The sequence below is a fragment of the Leucoraja erinacea genome, chromosome 31, assembly GCF_028641065.1.
Source record: "Leucoraja erinacea ecotype New England chromosome 31, Leri_hhj_1, whole genome shotgun sequence".
NCBI lineage: Eukaryota > Metazoa > Chordata > Chondrichthyes > Rajiformes > Rajidae > Leucoraja > Leucoraja erinaceus.
This window is the reverse complement of record NC_073407.1, coordinates 17,052,734-17,071,606: the sequence shown is the minus strand read 5'-3', so window position 1 is coordinate 17,071,606 and position 18,873 is coordinate 17,052,734. Positions and strand designations below refer to the sequence as shown.

At 45.8% G+C, this 18,873-nt stretch overlaps 1 protein-coding gene across 1 annotated transcript in view; it reads right to left on the bottom strand.

Annotated features, from left to right (window-relative positions):
• The window catches only part of LOC129711798 (dynamin-1), a 136,448-nt gene that overhangs the window by 16,013 nt on the left and 101,562 nt on the right, over positions 1–18,873 (bottom strand). The window contains exons 16-17 of the mRNA XM_055659733.1: positions 5,921–6,030; positions 4,177–4,288 (exon numbers count right to left, since the gene is read on the bottom strand). Coding sequence (XP_055515708.1) covers positions 4,177–4,288; positions 5,921–6,030 — 222 coding nt within the window. The remainder of the gene's footprint in view (positions 1–4,176; positions 4,289–5,920; positions 6,031–18,873) is intronic.

Here is an 18,873-nt window from a genome sequence, read left to right as displayed (position 1 = left end):
GCTTTTGAACACTCTCTTGCACAGAAACAAGTCGGGAATTGGAACAGGCTCCCTTGCGTTCTGCCAGTAAATAGCCCACCAGCCAATAAATGCAACCACAATGATTAAGTATGAACAAATGGCTTTGGAAATCCTAACATGAAAACTCTCCTCGCCCCTTCTTTTAGATTATAGTGAAATCATTTCAGATGACATCTCATGAATTTATGATTGAATGAGAGCAGCATGGCCCTTCGGCCCATCACGTCCATACTGACCATCGATTACCCATTCACACTAGTTCTACGTTATCCCACTTTCGCATCCACTCCGTACGGACGAGGGGCAATTTACAGCAGCCAATTAACCTAAAATCTCTTGCGTCTTTGGGATATGGGATGAACCCGGAGGACCCCGAGGAAACCCACTCGGTCACAGGGAGATGTTGTATCTTTCAATCAACTCGTCATCCTGCCCCTAAATGTCATCCAGGGTTACATTCACAAGTCTCTGGACTTGAATCTCCAACCTCTGACCGAGTGGCACAGAGTTGCTGCCTTAAGGCACCAGAGACCCGGGTTTGATCCTGACTAGGGGTGCTGTCTGTATGGAGTTTGTACTTTCCCCCTGTGACCACGTAGGCTTTCTCCAGGTGCTCTGATTTCCTCCCACACTCCAAAGACGAACAGGTTTGTGGGCTAATTGGCTTTTGTATAATGTAAATTATTCCTAGTATGTAGGATAGTGCTAGCGTGACGGGGTGACTGCTGGCTGGTGCCGACTCGTGCTGGTTTACACTGTGCATATCTAAAGTCTAAAGATGCAAGATTTACACCAACAGAGCTATGACTAACACATAAACTAAGCAGGAATTTATTCAATCTTTCCTTTTTCCTTCATGAAGTTTTTTACAGCTAGTACCTGTTCAAATTCAAGTTAAGGTCATTGTCATATATACGAGTAAGGTGAAATACAGCTGCAATGAAAGATCTTGCTGTCCTTCCCTTGACACTTTCCTAACCCTTTGGCTGGGAAAACATTCCTTCCAAAGCTGCTCGCCATTAACGTAAACTGATATCCCTTAATTACAGGGTCCTCTGTCAAGGAAAAGTGGTCTTTCCTCCTCTCCTGCTATTTTTGGCTAAACAGACTATTTAGAAGCAAGATGGAGAGTAAGGAGCTATTGCCATTCCTCCTACTAATATTGGGTACAAGAAGCAAATACCTTGCCTGAGCATCAAGACACAGGACTGTACAGAGTTAAGTCAAGAAGGACTCAATAATAGACCTCAGTCCCATTCCATCTGTCCATCACCTTCCCAACATACATATGATCCAAAGGGTAAATCAGCAAAGCTTACAGGTCCTGATGGCGTTGGGTGGATAGGACTCCACAGTGAAATCATTGTTCTTTGAGCGAAAACTAACAATGGTGGTGAGAAAAGAACCACGAGTGCCTTGACCTCAGTGCCTTGACCTTGCTCCAGTGTGCCTTGACCTTCCTCCCATGAGTGCCTTGACCTTCCTCCCATGAGTCCCTCGACCCTCCTTCAATGTGTGCATTGACCTTCCTCCCATGAGTGCCTTGACCTTCCTCCCATGAGTGCCTTGACCTTCCTCCCATGAGTCCCTCGACCCTCCTTCAATGTGTGCCTTGACCTTCCTCCCATGAGTGCCTTGACCTTCCTCCCATGAGTGCTTGACCTTCCTCAGGAATGACCCTTGGGACAATAGCCAGTGGTGTGACCCACACTACACCACCCCAGGCCACAAGATAGCTATTCATCTAAGCCCTGTTTTAGTGATAGAAAGTGGCAACAGGCCTGGCAACCCACCAAGCCCCTGCCAACCAGCGATCCCTGTACACTGGTTCTATCCCAAAGACTAGAGACAATTTACAGAAGCCAATTAACCTGCAAACATGCACGTGCCCCGGGATGACTCATTGTTCCTTGTCAGCAGGTTCTACCATAAATCTGCCCCAATCAATATTAAAGTTTGGGCCAATGTAGCAAATGACGTCTCACCATTTTTGCAATAAAACTATGAGAGGCATCGATAGGATAGACAATCAGAGCCTTTCTTCCCCCAGGGTAGCAATGACAAAGACGAGAAGGCATTAGGTTTAAGGTGAGAGAGGCAAAGTTTAAAGGAGATGGGCGGGGCAAGTTTTTTCATACACAGAAAGTGATGCGTGCCTGGAACACACACACAGCCAGGGGTGGTGGTGGGGTCAGATAATATAGCGGCATTTAAGAGGCTTTTGGATAGTCACATTGATACGCAGGGAACGGAGGGATTTGGATCACCTGCAGGTAGAGGAGATTAGATTAACTTGGCATTATATCGGGCACAGTCATTGTGGGCTGAAGGGCTTGATCCTGTGCTGTACTGCTCTATGTTCTATATTGACAATCTCTATCCAACCACTTGCATTGACATTCAAAATGTTACCAGGAACCCCACTATCAATATCCTACGAATCACCATTGACCAGAAATTCAACAGGAGTCTCAACATAAGCAGCATTGTCTGTCCGACACCTAAATCCTTTCCGTCATCTATGGCACAAGTCATGGGTGTGATGGCATACTCTCCAATCGCCTGGATGAATATACCTCAACTAACACCTGAGAAGATTGACCCTGGGGAACATTAGCCCACTTGATTGCCAAACCATCCACCACTCATTCCCTCTCCTAGGGTACACAGTGCCTGCAGGATGAACTATCCGAAAACGCACTGGAATTACTCACTTATATTGCCCTAACCTCTGAACTTATGTCAACTATGACCAGGAGAGACAAATACAGAGAGCACACAAGAACATCACTGTTCGAGAGAAAGATCATCCTAACAGTATGTCACCATTCCTGCTTCATTGCCAGGTCTAACTCCTCCCCAACAGTACCACGAGAGCACCTTCACTAAAATGACGGTGGCCGTTCAGGAAGGTGCCTCAGCAACACCTTCTCAGGGGCAACTACATTATTCTTGATGTTTACCTACAACATACGGGCATACGACATGGAAACAGGCCCTTCGGCCCAATTCACCCATGTTGACCAAGACCCAGAATCGAATCAAATCCTATTGGCCTGTGTTTGGCCCATATCCCTCTAAACCTTTTCTATTCATAATGGAGAACATTTGGCCCATCGAGTGCGGGCAAGTATTCCCACCAGTCCTATTCCCCCACTTAAGTTGCTGTAACCTTTCTCAAATAGTCAATAAATGTTAGCCTTGCCAGCATTGCACGTGGTGGATAAATAGAAACATCCGGTTCTAGTTCTTGAAAGTAAGAAAATGAAAACAACCATGATTTTGTAAAACCAGCAAACCAGTTTAGTAATTATTTTTGTATCAGGACAAATCCAAACAAACATTCCTGGCAAAGTCTGTTTGCTAGTGTAATTTATTTTGGGATTCTCGGACATACTTAGATCATTGATTGTACGGCACAAATACAAGCTAATCGGCCCACTTGGTCCAAGCTGTCCAAGTTGGCAAACTGGGTTACTCCCATTTGCCTACATTTGGCCCAGATCTCTCTAAACCTTTCCTACTCATGTATCTGTCCAAATGTCTTTTAAAAGTTGTCATTGGATCCACTTCTATAGCTTCCTCTGGCAGCTCATTCCAGATATGTACTAACCTCCGAGTGAAAAAGGTTCCCCATTAAATCTCTCCCCCTCTCACCTTAAACTTATGCCTTCCAGTTTGAAAATCCCCTACCCTGGAAAGAAAGCTAAAGCATTCATTTTATCCATGCCTCTCATGATCTTGTTCACCGCAATAAGGTCACCCCTCAGTGTCCTACGCTCCAAGGAAAAAAAGTCCCAGTGCATCTAACCTCGCCCTATAACTTAAGTCCGTAAGCCTAGGTAACATCCTGGTGAATCTTCCCTGCACACTTTCCCATTAAATTACATCCTTCCTATAGCCAGGTGACCAATTTTATTAGAACACATGTAAATACGTCCACATGTAATATACAAAAGCCACATTAGCATATAATGAATATGCACATGAAATTAGTTAGAGATACAGAGATATATTATGTACATGCAAATATAGAATTTATAAAGCTATGTCTGCACATTCTACCCATGTAGATGTAATGCATGTGTTAAAGGTCTAAAGACAGCAATGCACTCAGGTATACACAGCCACACACCTGTACTTCAGGATACTTACTCCAACTCTTTCTGGATAGACACCAGCCCGAAGAAATGAAGCCTTCCAGCTGTCCACTTCCTCCTGGGTTTCACACGCCAATTCCAGCTGCCGGTAATCCTTGTAAACATTCCTGTCAGAAAGAAAAGGAGAGGAAGGCTATAAATCGGGAAAACTGCAAGCTGTAAACTAAAACACAATTAGGATCGGGTGGTGGGGAGGGGAGAATGCAGTCAGCCACTGCCATGAGAAGGGAGGCTGCTGTCGGCAATGGTCTGTTAGTGTTGTTTGAGTAACTCAGGGTGTAGGACAGTTAAAGAAAAAAAACCGATGACGTGTTGAACTGCAGATGCTGGAATCCTGAGCAAAACATAAAAGAGTTGGAGGAACTCAGTGGATCAGGTAGCATCCGTGAAGGGAATGGACAGACGGCGGTTCCAGTCAGGACCCTCCTGCAGGGAACAAGTTGCTCTTGTATATAGAGGGCAAAACCGACTCAAGTCTAGAATCCCCACCATTGAATCCTTCTGCACTGTACGCTGCCTCAGGAGAGCAGCCAGCATAATAAGTGACCTTTTCCACCCTGGTCATTCCCTCTCCCCATTCCTGTTGGGCAGAAGATACAAAAACTTGAAAGTGCGCACCACCAGACTCAGTGACAGCTTCATCCCCTCTGTTATCAAGCATCTGAACAGCCCTTCCCTAAGCTAGGGTACAGTCTGATTCTCTCATTTATCTCATTCATGACATTGGTACAAACGCAGTGTGGCAGGAATGTATTCCAAGGAGATGAAGCATGAACCTCACCAATTGGGACTTCTACACTAATGTTTCCTTTGACCCCCCATCAGCATGAATAGCCCAGTTAGAGCCAGACTCCAAACTACCACATTAAGGAATCCTAGTGAATGGAAAGATACAGCATGGAAACATGTCCTTTGGCCCACAGAGTCCAAGACAGCCATCGGTCATCCATCCATTCATACTCTTTCCATGCTTTCCCACCTTCTCATCCACTCCCTACAAATTAGGGGCAATTTTGCAGAGGACAATTAATCTACAAACCCACAGGTCTTTGGGATGTGGGAGGAAACTAGAGCACCAGGATGAAACCCAGCGGTCACAGGGAAAGGGCAAACATCACAGAGACAGCACCTGAGATCAGGATGGAACTCGGGTCCCTGGTTGCTGTAAGGCAGCAGCTCTACCAGTTGAACCGCTGTGCTATCCTGTCAATCCCTCTTACTAATCCGTTAAACTTTTCATCCAGTCTCATTCATTCATTCCCCTCCCCTAAGTACAATTCCAATCAGTTCAGCCAAATCCATATCCAGGTGGATGTTGCGGGAACATTTTATTTCAACATTGGGATTTATCGCACTAAAATGGTCAGAGGCTCTGAAATATTGTACTGCTCGGGTCAACAGTAAGTTTAAAGTGATGAATTAACAAATACACCACATTTGAGACAAGTTGCAAATACTTACAGTGAAAAGGAGTCGTTCAGCATTAAACTGTGGCTGGCTGGTCAAGATCTTTCATTTCCTCAGCCTTTTGGTAAACTTAAATCTGACTGCCAGCAACACTACAAGAAGAGATTAAATCCCATCTACACAATGGTAACTCAACATGAATGTGCATCAACTGTGTGATATTATCTACAGGATCAGTTGTTGTGTGTCCTGGAAGGAACACCTTTTCATTCCACCCTTCCCATCATACAAGCAACTTTAAATCAGACACTGCAACATCCGGGTGGACCCACCTCTGTTCTGTGTTGAAGAGAGCAAATATATGCTTGCTGGACATAAATCCCTTCTCAATGTCACGCAGCTTCAGGTTATCCAGGGGCAGCATGTATTTCTTCTCTTTTTCCTGTAATGTGGCAAAAATGTGCAATTAGACACCTTTCTCTGTGCTCCTGAGATGGAGGAATGCAAGAGGTGGGAAACACCGAATGTGAACAGCAAAGTCTTATTCAATAACTTTATAATGCTACAAAAACCCTCTTTGAGTATAAGAGTCAGGAAGTCATGGTGCAGCTTTATAGGATGGTTAAGATGCATTTGGAATATTGTGTGCTGTTCGGGTTGCCCCATTGCAGGAAGGATGTGGAGGCTTTAGAGAGGGTGCAGAGGAGTTTTACCAGAATGCTGTCTGGATAGGGTATTAGCTACAAGGAGCGGTTGGGCAAACAGTTTTGTTTTTTCTGGAACGCCAGACGTTGAGAGGAGACCTGATAGAATTATATAAAATTATGAAGGGCATAGATAGCGTAGACAGCCAGAATGTATTTCCCAGGGTGGAAATGTCCAAGAACAATGGCCTCTTTAAAATGAGAGGGGCAAAGGTTAAAGGAGATATGCGGGCCAAGTTGTGTTACACTGAGAGTGGTGGGTGCTTGAACGGGCTGCCCTGGTGGTGATGGAGGCAGATACAAAGGTGGTGTTCAAAATACCACTTTAGATATGCAGAGATGGATGGAATACAAACAGGCAGAGGAGGTTAGTTTAACTTGGCCTAATATGCTGCATAAACATTGTGGGCCGAAAGGCCTCTTCCTGTGCTGTACTGTTCGACCTAATAAACCAGAAAAAGATCTTCAAACTTGAATCAATTATGGAATGAAAGGAAATTGAATGCGTCTCACATCCTCAAACTCCTCACAGCTGGTAAATATGACCCATCTCTGTAATTAAGAAGCAGGAGTGAGGATCAGTTTGCAATCAACAAATGACTTGTTTCCACCAGTGTTTATTAAGGAAGGAATAATAAACAGGGTTAGGTTTCAGTTCATAATTGTCTCGTGTACTGAGGTACAGTGAAAAGCTTTGTTTTGCATGCTATCCAATATGCCGAACATAAATACAATCTATAGGGTGAGTAAAAGGGAAGATGGAGTGTGCAGAATATAGGTCAGTTTGGCAGACAACATCCAATCACCTCAATGGGGTAGAGGTGAGTCGGCAAGAACCGTTCAGAAGCCTGATTACGGAGGGGAAGAAGCTATTCCTGAGACCGGTGGTGCGCGCTTTCGATTTTGCAATCTTACACTGTACCACCATAGTGCATTGTACTCAGGGTCCATTCTAATGCCCCTGTCCCACTTAGGAAACCTGAACGGAAACCTCTGGAGACTTTGTGCCCCACCCAAGGTTCCTGTGCGGTTTCCGGAGGTTGCAGGTGGTTGCAGGTAGTGGAAGCAGGTAGGGAGACTGACAAAAACCTCCGGGAACCGCACGGAAACCTTGGGTGGGGCACAAAGTCTCCAGAGGTTTCCGTTCAGGTATTCTAAGTGGAACAGGGGCATAAGTGGGACAGGGGCATGACTCCTCTGCTTCTGTATCTTCTGCTGGACGGGAGAAGAAGGAGTGACCGAGGTGGGACGAGTAAAATGGACTCCAACTGCAATGTGCAATGGTGATGCAGTGGTTAAGTTACTGAACCAGCAGCCAGCGTGACCTAGAAAGATAAGTTCAAATCCTACCATGACAGCTGTTTAATTTAAATTTCAGTCATTAAGTAAGTCTGGAATTTAGAAAAAGCAACTAATCTCAATAAGGGGAAGCACAAAACTACTGGAAGAAGGTCAGTCCAAGACCACTTGGAGTAGTTCCATAGACTGCCAGTCAGCCCCAGCAACATGCGTGACATCCTACTCTCAGTTGTTGAAACAAAGAACTGCAGATACTGGTTTGATACCAAAGGTAGACACAAAGTGCTGCAGTAACTCAGCAGATCAGGCGGCATCTGTGGAGAAAAGCGATGGGTGACGTTTCAGGCCGGGACCTTTCTGAAGAAGTCAGTCTGATGAGGGGTCCTGACCCAAAACGTCATCCGTCCTTTTTACTCCAGAGGTTCTGCCTGACTCACAGAGCTACTCCAGCAATTTGTGTCTATCCAGTCTCAGTTGTCTAGTCTGCTGCTCACTGGATGGACAAATCTACGATGTGGATAAACGGCCATGGACAGAAGGACCCTGGGGTGAGATTTGTCGCTGACACAAATGGACAGAAAGGCAATTGTGTAAACACAACTCACAAAGGTCCACGTCGGCAGCTGAAATAACCGGGATCTGCCATTGAACCTCGGTGGTAGTCGCTTGCAACTTGAGTTTGGAGTTAGTCAGTCAGTCGTGGAGGCCTGCAGCTCCCACAATTCACAATCGGCAGAGAAAAGCCCTTATTTTTGGCATGGGCTGCACTGCATTCTGTGAGGAAAGGTCACTTACACACATCCATCCCACCAACTGCTGTCAAAGTCAATTTAAACCTGCATATTGATTGAAAGACACGGCATGGAAACAGGCCCTTCAGCCCACCGAGTCCATCGATCACCCATTCACACTAGTTCTATTTATCCCACTTTTGCAACCACTCCCTACAACACACGATGGACAATTTAGAGAGGCTAATTAACACACAAATCCACACGTCTTTGTGATGCGGGAGCAAACTCACGCGGTCACAGGGAGTACGTGCAAACTCCACGCAGACAGCACCAGAGGTCAGGATGGAAGCCGGGTCTCTGGTGCTGCGAGGCAGCTGTGCCAATGTGACACTCACAATGCTTTAATTCTCCTTCATGCTGAAACTTTCCTTTTATTGACTAAAAATTGAGTGGGCTTGAGTGTAAAATATTCATTTTTCCAGCCAATCAAGCTGTTTTTCTTCAAAATAAACGGCAGGCATGTACAGCTTGTGACATCACAGAAAAATGGCTGCCACGGAAGTGCCCCATGATGGATGATGTCACAGCACCAAATAAGGCCGGCTGGTCACCCCATTCACCCAGACATGTTGAGTTGAAGAAGATGGATGTCCAGGTGCTGCCAGGTAGGGGGACAATCTCAACCACCGCCAGGCAGGCAATCAGACGAACCGAATAACATTAAAATGAGCTCCCAATTAGTTGTCCTTGTGATCACGTGGGTTTCCTCCCACATCCCAAAGACGTGCGGGTTTGTAGGTTAATTGGCCTCTGCAAAATTGGCCCCTAGCGTGTAGATAGTGGATGTAAAAGTGGGATAACACAGAACTAGTGTGAACGGGTGATTGGTGGGGCGGCGGGACTCAGCAGGCCAAAGGGCATGTTTTTGTGCTGTATCTCTAAGCTATATTCACCTGAGGCAGCACAGGCAAACACGCTTCCTCTACGAGCGAGTGGAACAGACGTTGGAGTAATAGACTTTGAATCAGTCCACGCAGTGCTCACTTCTCAGCTGGAACTCAGACTCTGGACCAGCACGGCAGGCAGAAGGCACATCTTGAAGTGAAATGCACTGGATTTGAGCAATTGTTTTAGCTCCACCTGAATCACGAATTAGATCCTCTCCATTGACAAGGAAAGACCTGAAGTATTTGTTGAGAAACCCAGCACCTCCTTCAAGATGATTCCCCGTGGAAAGAGGATATTGGTGGCAAGATGGCACTCATGGCCAATCCCTGGTTGCCCTTGGCATGTGATTACATGGTTTGATCTGGAAAGGTGACATTTCAGACTAATGAAAAAGGGTAAGGACCCCGACCCAAAACATAGAAAGTAGGTGCAGGAGTAGGCCATTCGGCCCTTCGAGCCAGCACAGCCATTCATTATAATTATGGCTGATCATCCAGAATCAGTACCCTGTTTTTGCTTTTTACCCCATATCCCTTGATTCCGTTAGCCCCAAGAGCTAAATCCAACTCTCTCTTGAAACATCAGTCACCTACCCAAAACGTCATCTCCACAGGGATGCTGCCTGCCTGACCTGCCGAGTTACTCCAGCACTTTGTGTCTTTATTTTCCCTCTGACACCCGTCTCTGCACTTCAAAGGGATCTCACTCTGTGCCTGTACTCTGTGAAAGGTTGTGCAAGGTACAATGTCTGGGCTGAATCTCACCCTTTTAATCTTTTTCGAGGAAGCAATGAAACCGGTGCAGCCACGTTCAGCTGCCAAATCAGCACACTCTCAGCTGCAGGAGTGCAAAAGTTGAAAATTTCCTTCTGTCTAGCCGAGCGGCGCGCCCTCCGCAGAGCTGCAACCAACACAACGCGGCTCCGAATGACAGGACCGTGAATTATAGCTCTGCTCCAGCCAGACTCTCACCGATAACTTATACACTTCTCCAGCAAGTCACTTTTTTCCCCCTAAATCTTACGCTCAGCCGAGGTTTAGTCTGGAGCTGAGGCAACTGTGAAACGACATTGAGAAGTCCCCATTTCCTTTCACAGAGCCTGCTTAATATGAGGCAACATCTGGAGTTAATAACCCAACTGACTGTGGACTGTCTGCGCTGCCTCATTATCAGAAATGCTGATCGTGCTTAAACAAAATATATCCAGCTGCACTATTTTAGGCCGAGCAATTAAATAAACCAGTTCAGAGGTTTCTTTTGTTTAATCTACGCTTCTCCCAGTTTATTCAGACCGCTCTGTGAAGGGGAGGGGGGCAGACAGCACAAGCTCTCGACAGTTCAGCTTCCCACGGCAACACTACGAGCCGAGAGGAAATCACGGTGGAACAGCCCCCCCCCCCCCCCAGGGAGATGGGGAGATTGATGGCAGGTAAAACCTGGAGTACCCCCAGGCTGTTAACATGCCCCACATGGTTCCAGTTACAGCGGAGAGAGTGGGCTTGGAAAATCAGCAGTGAGAGGCACATTGACCGAAAAAGCAAAGCGCCCACGGTTAACAGGAGGAGATTCAGACTCCACCCACCCCCACCCAACCTCTCCCCCCTCCCCAAACTCCCCCCCCCCCAAACTCCCCCCCCTCCACCTCCCCTCACAACCTCCCACCTCCATCTCTCCCCCCCCCTCCCAACCTCCCCCCTCCCCCACCCCTCTCCCACCCCCCCTCCCTCCACCACCCACCTCCATATGCCACCACCTCATATGAGTGATGTGGCACACAGGCTTCTGCGTTAACATGTCCAAGAGTTGTGATCTTCCAAAGAGGAAAGTTCTCTTCCCGTCTCATTGACAGACCTAGGGCTACGATCATCATGCTTCAACTCTCCAGTCCAAGAGACCATACAATGCAGCATCAACCCCCCTCCTCTCTCACCCTCCTCAGTGCCACTCTCTTTCAGGAAAGATCATTCTGACCCATTCTACCAATTGATTAGTACTGAATGAACAACACCTTATATTCTGCTTGGGTAGTGGTGTGAACATTGAATTCTCCAATTTTAGGTAACACACCCCTTTTTTTTCCCTTTCTCTCTTTCCTTTGGCCTCCCCACCCTGGTGAGCCACATTCTTCCCATTATCCGGACCCCGCTTCTTGTCTCCTTCCATCTATGTCCCTCCCTCTAGCTTTACATTTCCCTCCTCTTCTCTCATTTGATGCCATTTTGTCTCCTTTCCATCTCTAGCCTTTGTTACTTGCTCCACCCATCTGCCAATCAAACCACCCTCATCAGTATCCAGCCATCAAGCTTTGTCTTGCCCCCAACTCTTTTCCAGCTTTCTCAACCCTTCTACAATCATTTTGTAGAACAAAAAATGTCATCTTCCCATTCCCTCCGCAGATGCTGCCTGAACCGCTGAGTTCCTCCAGCACTTTGTGCTCTGCACAAGATTCCAGCATCTGCAGTTCCTTGCATTGCCAAAAGTAATTATATTGCCAGTTGGACCCCCTCACTCCCCCAGCCCCCCACACCCTCTCCAGCATGTCTCATTGAGAGGTGTTGAGGGAGGGGGCAGGAGGGGTGGTGGGACTCATTCCCAGCATTGGCACTCAAGGTTTATATCAGCAGCTGCTGTTACAAATGAAACGCATACAAAATGACGATTTCACATTGGACATTAAATAACCTTCACTAATCTATTTCCAATCATTTGCAGCTCTTTATCCATACCATATTGATAGGAAACACTATGATTTGAATTCATATAGTCACAATGTACAGAAACAGGCCAAGATGCCCCATCTAAGCAAGTATAATTTGCCCACATTTGGCCCATATCCCTTTAAAACCTTTACTAACCATGTACCTGTCTAAATGCTGTTATAGCACCTGCCTCAACTACTTCCTCTGGCAGATCGTTCCATATACCCACCACTTTCTGAGTGAAAAATTTGCCCCTCGGGTTCCTATTACATCCTTCCGCTCGCAAGACTTCCTTGGAATATCGTGCCATGGGAGTGGAAATCCATTGGTCCATCCTGCCAACATCTATTAGGTTCCTCAGCAATAATCTTTGGCCTCAATGGATAAATCAGTGTATTCTTCCACAAATCCCTGTTCCTCAGTCCCCTTCCAGTAACTTGTTCTGGAATTCTATTGCCCTGTTTTAAAACCGCTGACATCGACCTGACCTTGCACTGCATTCCCATTTCCTGCTGAGATCATTTTGTGGTCTCTCGCAGAAGCTCCCAATATAGTGTCTAACTGTGGCCCGATGGTGCTCACATCCACCAGCAATGGTTCCACCTACTCTCCTCTTCAGGATCATTAACTGGGAATGTTTGCAGAACCAGACTCCAGCGATGAGTGGCTTACACATTCCCCGTGTTCCTCACTTTCAAGTGGGCCGATCTCCTCCTACACCCCAACGGCGTGCAGGTTTGTAGGTTAATTGGCTTTTGTGAATTTCCCTTACAGTGTAGGTAGTCGATGAGAAAGTTGGATAACAAAGAGCTAGTGTAAATGTGTGATCGTTTGGTCGGCGTGAATTCAGAGGGACAAAAGGCCTGTTTCCATGCTCTCCCTCTGCACGAGACTAAACCAAACCAAACCATGGAGAAGTAATTACAGCTTTAGGGAATTTCCTTTAGGAGAGTCATACAGCACAGAAACAGGCCCTTCAGCCCAACTTGGCCATGCATACCATCTCAGCTAGTCCACATTGTCCGTCACTGACTCATATACCCATATCCCTCTAAAGCTTTCCGATCTATGTACCCGTTCAAGCCTCTTTTAAATGTTATTAGAATACCTCTCAATTACTTCCTCTGCAAGGAACTGCAGATGCTAGAATATTGAACGAAACACACAGTGCTGGGGGAACTCATTGGGTCAGGCAGCATCTCTGGAGAAAATAAATAGGTGACCTATCCTTCCTCCTTCAGACTAAAGAAGGGCCCTGACCCAAAATGTCACCTATTCCTTTTCTCCAGAGATGCTGCCTGACCCGCAGAGTTACTCCAGCATTTTGTGTCTATCTTCAGTATAAACCAGCATCTGCAGTTCCTTCCTACACAGCATCTGTGGAGGGAATGGACAGGTGACATCTCGGGTCTATCTCTGGCGTCTAGTTCTAAATATGCAAATTTCTCCCACCCTACCATCCTCAAAGGTTCGAACCAGAAAGCAGGAGAAATAAATTCAGCACAGTGGAATGCTGCAAACGGGCTTTACAAAACGGTGCACGTGGCCTCTCCCTGGCGACCTGACTTCCTCTGTCTGTAACCTTGGCAAAGGCTGACTGACACAAACTGATGGCGAAGTGCTACCTCTGGGGGCCTCAGGAGATTTATGAAAGAGGTATTGGGAATTGCCCCCCCCCCCCCCCCCCCCCCCCTCCCCAAATTCAGGAAACGAAGGAACTGGAGCTGTAAAGGAAACTTTTTTTTTTTTTAATGGAAATCCTTTCACTTTCTTCCTCGGAGCGGTGGGAATGTGTGCACAGCCGCCAAACTGCAAGGTTCAAGCCATTTTCCAGAAGGTCCAAACTAGGTCAGAAGTTCATGTCTGTTCCTCAGCCAACCTCTCTGATGTTGCTCCTGTAGCCCAAGTTAAATACAGATTCCTGTGCTGCATCAGAATGATGCACAGCCATAAAAACACACAAGGCATAGAATGGCCCCTTCAGCCCACAATGTGCACACCAAATATTATGGCAAGTTAAACTAATCCTCTCTGCCTGCACATGAAGCATATCCCTCCATTCACTTCATTCCCGGCGGTGCTGGCTCGAAGGTCCAAATGGCCTCCTCCTGCACCTATGTTCTATGTTTTCTATGGACACAAAATGCTGGAGTAACTCAGCGGGACAGGCAGCATCTCTGGACAACAAGGTATTGGTGACGTTTCGGGTTGAGACCCTTCTTCAGACTGTCAGGGGAGAGGGAGATACAGGTAAGGAAGTATAAGGTGTGAAAACAAGACAAAAGGGGTGGAGATTAAGGGAAATGTAGAATAGACCATTGTTAGCTGGGAGAAGGTAACAGCAAAACAAACAGATAAAATGTAATGAAGGACAGTCAGACTGTTTGGAGAACTGGGAAGGAGGGAGAGATGTGGAGAGTGGAAAAGCAAGGGTTACTTGAAGTTGGAATAGGCAATATTCATACTGCTGGGTGTAAGCTGCCCAAGCAAAATACGAGATGTTGTTCCTCCAATTTGCACTGGGCCTCACTCTGACAATGGAGGAGGCCCAGGACAGAAAGTTCAATGTGTGAATGGGAGGGGGAGTTAAAGTGTTTAGCAACCGGGAGATCAGGTAGGTTTAGGGTACACCCTCCAATCATCGCTTATCTATCTGGCTAACTAAAAGCACCACTTACACACCAACCATATCTCCCTCAATCATCACCTCTGGCAGTGCATTCCAGGCACTCACCACCTTCTATGTACAAAAGAGTTGCCCAGCACATCTCCTTTAAACTTTGCCCTGCTCCCCTTAAAACTACGCCATCTAGTCTATGGCATCTCCACCATGAGAAAAAGACTGACAGTCTCCCTATCTATGCCTCTATAATTGCAGGCTGTGTGAACTTCCTTGTGTTTGTTGCTTCTTGATGCTTGGAGCGCGCGGTTGGGAGATATTCTAGCGGAAGAGGTGAGACAATAATACAAACTGATCAGTAACAACACTTCTCCTCATTGACTGTCAACACAGGTGCATCATAAGGCTGTGTACTGCCCCCCCGCTCTATTCTCTTTAAACCCACAACTGTGAGGTTAAGCACAGCTCCAATGGCATCTAAAAATTCACTGGCGTCACCACTGCAGTTGGCGGAATCACAGGTGATGAGTCGGCTTACTGTTGAGTGGCACAACACCTGGTTGAGTGGTGCCACAGCACCAACCTCTCGCTCAACATCAACAAAACCAAGTAACTAATTGCTCACTTCAGAAAAGGGAAGTTAAGAGACCACACGTTAGTTTTCACTATGGGTCATCTTGTGGAGACAGTTCGCAGCTTCTAATTCCTGGGCAATAACATCTCGGATGACCTGTCCTGGGTTCAGCAACATGGATATAATCATGAAGAAAGCATGCCAGCACCATTACTATATTAGAAGTTTATAGAGACTCAGGAAGTCTGTAAGTATCCTGACTGATTGCATCGTTGCTGATGGGGTAATTGCAATGCTCCAAAATACAAGAGGCTGCAGAGAGTGGTGGACTCAGCCCGGTCCATCAACCACACAGACACAGACATCCCCTCCATCAAAAGCATTTACATAAGGCTCAAGAAGGCGGCATCTATCAACAAAGATTCCCACCATCCGGGTCGCACCCTCGTCTCACTGCTATCATTGGGCAAGATGCACAGAAGGCAGAAGTCCCACAACACCAGGTTCATCAATCAACCACTGGCACAATGTTAATGCTACATCAATAACGGAACACGACAGGCCACCTATAGCATTGCCATGGACTTGATTTTTGTTCTAATTATGCTTTTGCACTAATATTTTGTTTCTTTGAACAGTCTTCTTTCTTTTACATTTTTGTGTGTCATTTATGTATAATCTGTGTATAATTTGTGTTTGTCTATTTGCCTGTGATGCTGCTGCAAGCAAACTTTTCATTGCACCTATACTTCACCGTACTTGATGACAATAAACGAGCTTTAATCTAACCAAGTGTTGTTGGCGGTAGTCACTGTGACTTTAACTGCTTATGTTCTCAGCTTTATGAAGCACTTTCAAAATGTAATTTAATAATCCATCTTTTAAAATGATCTTTGACCACTTATCCCACCAGCTCTATACGTAGTTTAGTGTAAATTTTTAGTTTTAGAGAGCATGGAAAAAGGCCTTTCAGTCCATTGAGTCAATCCCAACCATTGATCACCCATTTACAGAAGTTCTATGTTATCCCACTTTTTCATCCACTCCCTGCACACCAGGGGCAATTTCGCAGAGACCAATTTATCTGGAACCCGCACGTCTTTGAGATGTGGGAGGAAACTGACATCAGAGGGAAGCCGTGCAAACTCCACACAGACAGTACCCGAAGTCAGGATCAAACCCAGGTCTCTGGGGTTGTGAGGCAGGCTGTTCTACCAACTGCGATAATTGGGCCTATTAAGCAGCTTGGGATGGCTTATCTCATGGTTACAGATTTTCTAATGAAGATCAGTTATTGTTAGAGTTTTAATAAACTAATAGCTTGCTCACATCTTTAGAGGGGGAGCTTTCTGGGCATTTGATCTGGAGCAGAGTTGCTAAAACACAAATTAAAATAGAAAATGAATATACTGAAAGTTGGGCAGCTTCCATGGAGGAAGAATCAGATTTTCTTTAGAACTGACATGAAACTTTGTTCCTCTCTCCATGGATGTTACCTGATCTGTTGAGTATTTAGAACAATTTCTACCTTCCTAAGTCAAGAGAGAGTCGTGTGCTTAATTGACATATGTACCAATGACAATGTAATTCTTACTTGCAGCAGCTTAACAGGCCTGTGAACACAATACACAAAGATAATATATAACAATCAAAAATGCAAAATATTATTAACTCCAATACTCGTGCAAAAATTATTAATCCCAATACTAGTGCAACCATGGACACTCCACAGTTCATAGTTGAGGTAAATGTTGTGTAGTGTTCAAAAACTATATGGTAGTTGGGATATAGATTGTGGAGGTCCTGGTTTTCAGTACTCCTGTACCTTCTTCCCAATGATAGGAGTGAAATGAGAGGGTGCTCACAGTAGAGTGGGTCTTTGCTCTTTTCCGTCAGCTATAGATCCCTTCAATCATCAATACCTGTGACGGACTGGGTAGAGTCCACCACTTTTTGTAATCCTCTTTGTTCCTGGTCATTTGAGTTGCCAATTCATGGCCTGCTATATTCACATCCACTTGAAAGAGCAGAGGGAACTTCAGTTTGCCATCTCAGCCAAGAGACGGTACATCCCACAATGCAGTGTTCCTTCAGGACCCTCGCGTCAGTTTAGGTCACCACAGCGGTGCATGAATTCACAACCTTATGATTCACAAGCAAAAAGCTGACTCAATTTTTATAATCCCCGCTAACATATATATTGAGCAGCATTTCTCCAGAAGCTAACTAACAGCCAGATTATCCACTTGAGGCATAGCTAAGCACCAGTCAACCCGGTAACTTAGAAAACATGAAGGCAGATGTTGGTTTGGGGCAGTTTTCCTGTCTGAGCCACTTACATGTTACATGCTGGAGTTGGCCAGACTCGTGACTAGCTACTTTATGGAGTTGAGCCTGATCGCCTCCTTAATCACCCCCAACACACCCAGAGTAACAGCGACAGTAATCAGTCAGCATAACAACTGAGATAGACAAAGAACTGCTAGAGATAGTGACAGCACAGTGGCGCAGCTGGTAAAGCTGTTGCCACACATCATCAGTGGCCAAGCGTTCAATCCTGAAACTTAGATGCAGTCTGTGTGGAGTTTGCACGTTCTACCTGTGATCGCGCGGGTTTCCTCCGGGTGCTCCGGTTTCCTCCCACATCCCAAAGACGTGCGGGTTTGTAGGTTAATTGGCCTCTGTAAATTGCCACGAGAGTGTAAGCAGTGGATGTGAAAGTGGAACAATATAGAACTAGTGTGAACGGGTGATATTTGATTGATTGAAAGATATAGCATGGAAACAGGCCCTTCTGCCCACCGTGTTCAGGATCCATGAATCACCCGTTCACACTAGTTCTAGTTATCCTACTTTTGGATCCGCTCCCCAAGCACCAGGGGGAATTTACAGAGGCCAATTAACCTGCAACCCACACATCTTTGGGAGGTGGTAGGAAAGGGGAGCGCCGGAGAAAACCAATGCTGTTACAGGGAGAACGTGCAAACTCCACAAGGGGAGCACCCGAGGTCATGATCGAAACTGGTTCTCTGGTGCTTTGAGGCAGTGGCTGTACCAACTGTGCCACTGTGTCGACCTGCAAAGGGGAAGAAACAACAGAAAAATGTAAAAAGAGATTAAAAAGAAATATATCTTTAAGTCTGCTAATAACTTGTATCCATTTCTTTTGATCAATGTGGTGGTGTAATATCACATTGGAACGAATTCCAAATGATTAGTCATTAGCCTCAGGACCAGTGGCCATAGGGAGTCAATCATTATAGGCTTGGCCGGGTTTGAGGGAACTTTAACCTTCTGAAGAAGGTATCTGACAAATCCATAAAACATCGCATTGTAAATACAATTTCTTGCCCAATTTACCTTCAATCTAAATTAAGTTTAATGAAAAAGAACAACAAACTATTAATCCCCTAAAGTGGGCAGTGTGAGGAGTGTGATTGTGTGGGGTGGGAGGTTTGTTAACGAAGAGGATTCATAATATAACACTGCTGAAGGCAAGTCAAACGTGGCTGAAAGCTGCATTTTCCCCGAGAGTTAAACACTTCATTTTACATTCCTCTCAATCTCATTTCCATAACAAAATGATAAAATTTTGACCGTCAGTATACACTCTGCACGACCAAGGGTCACATTTTGGAATGAATGCGGTCAATTTTGCTTTAGAATCAGCTTGTACGCCGAGTGATGAAACTCTATATTGCCGGCAG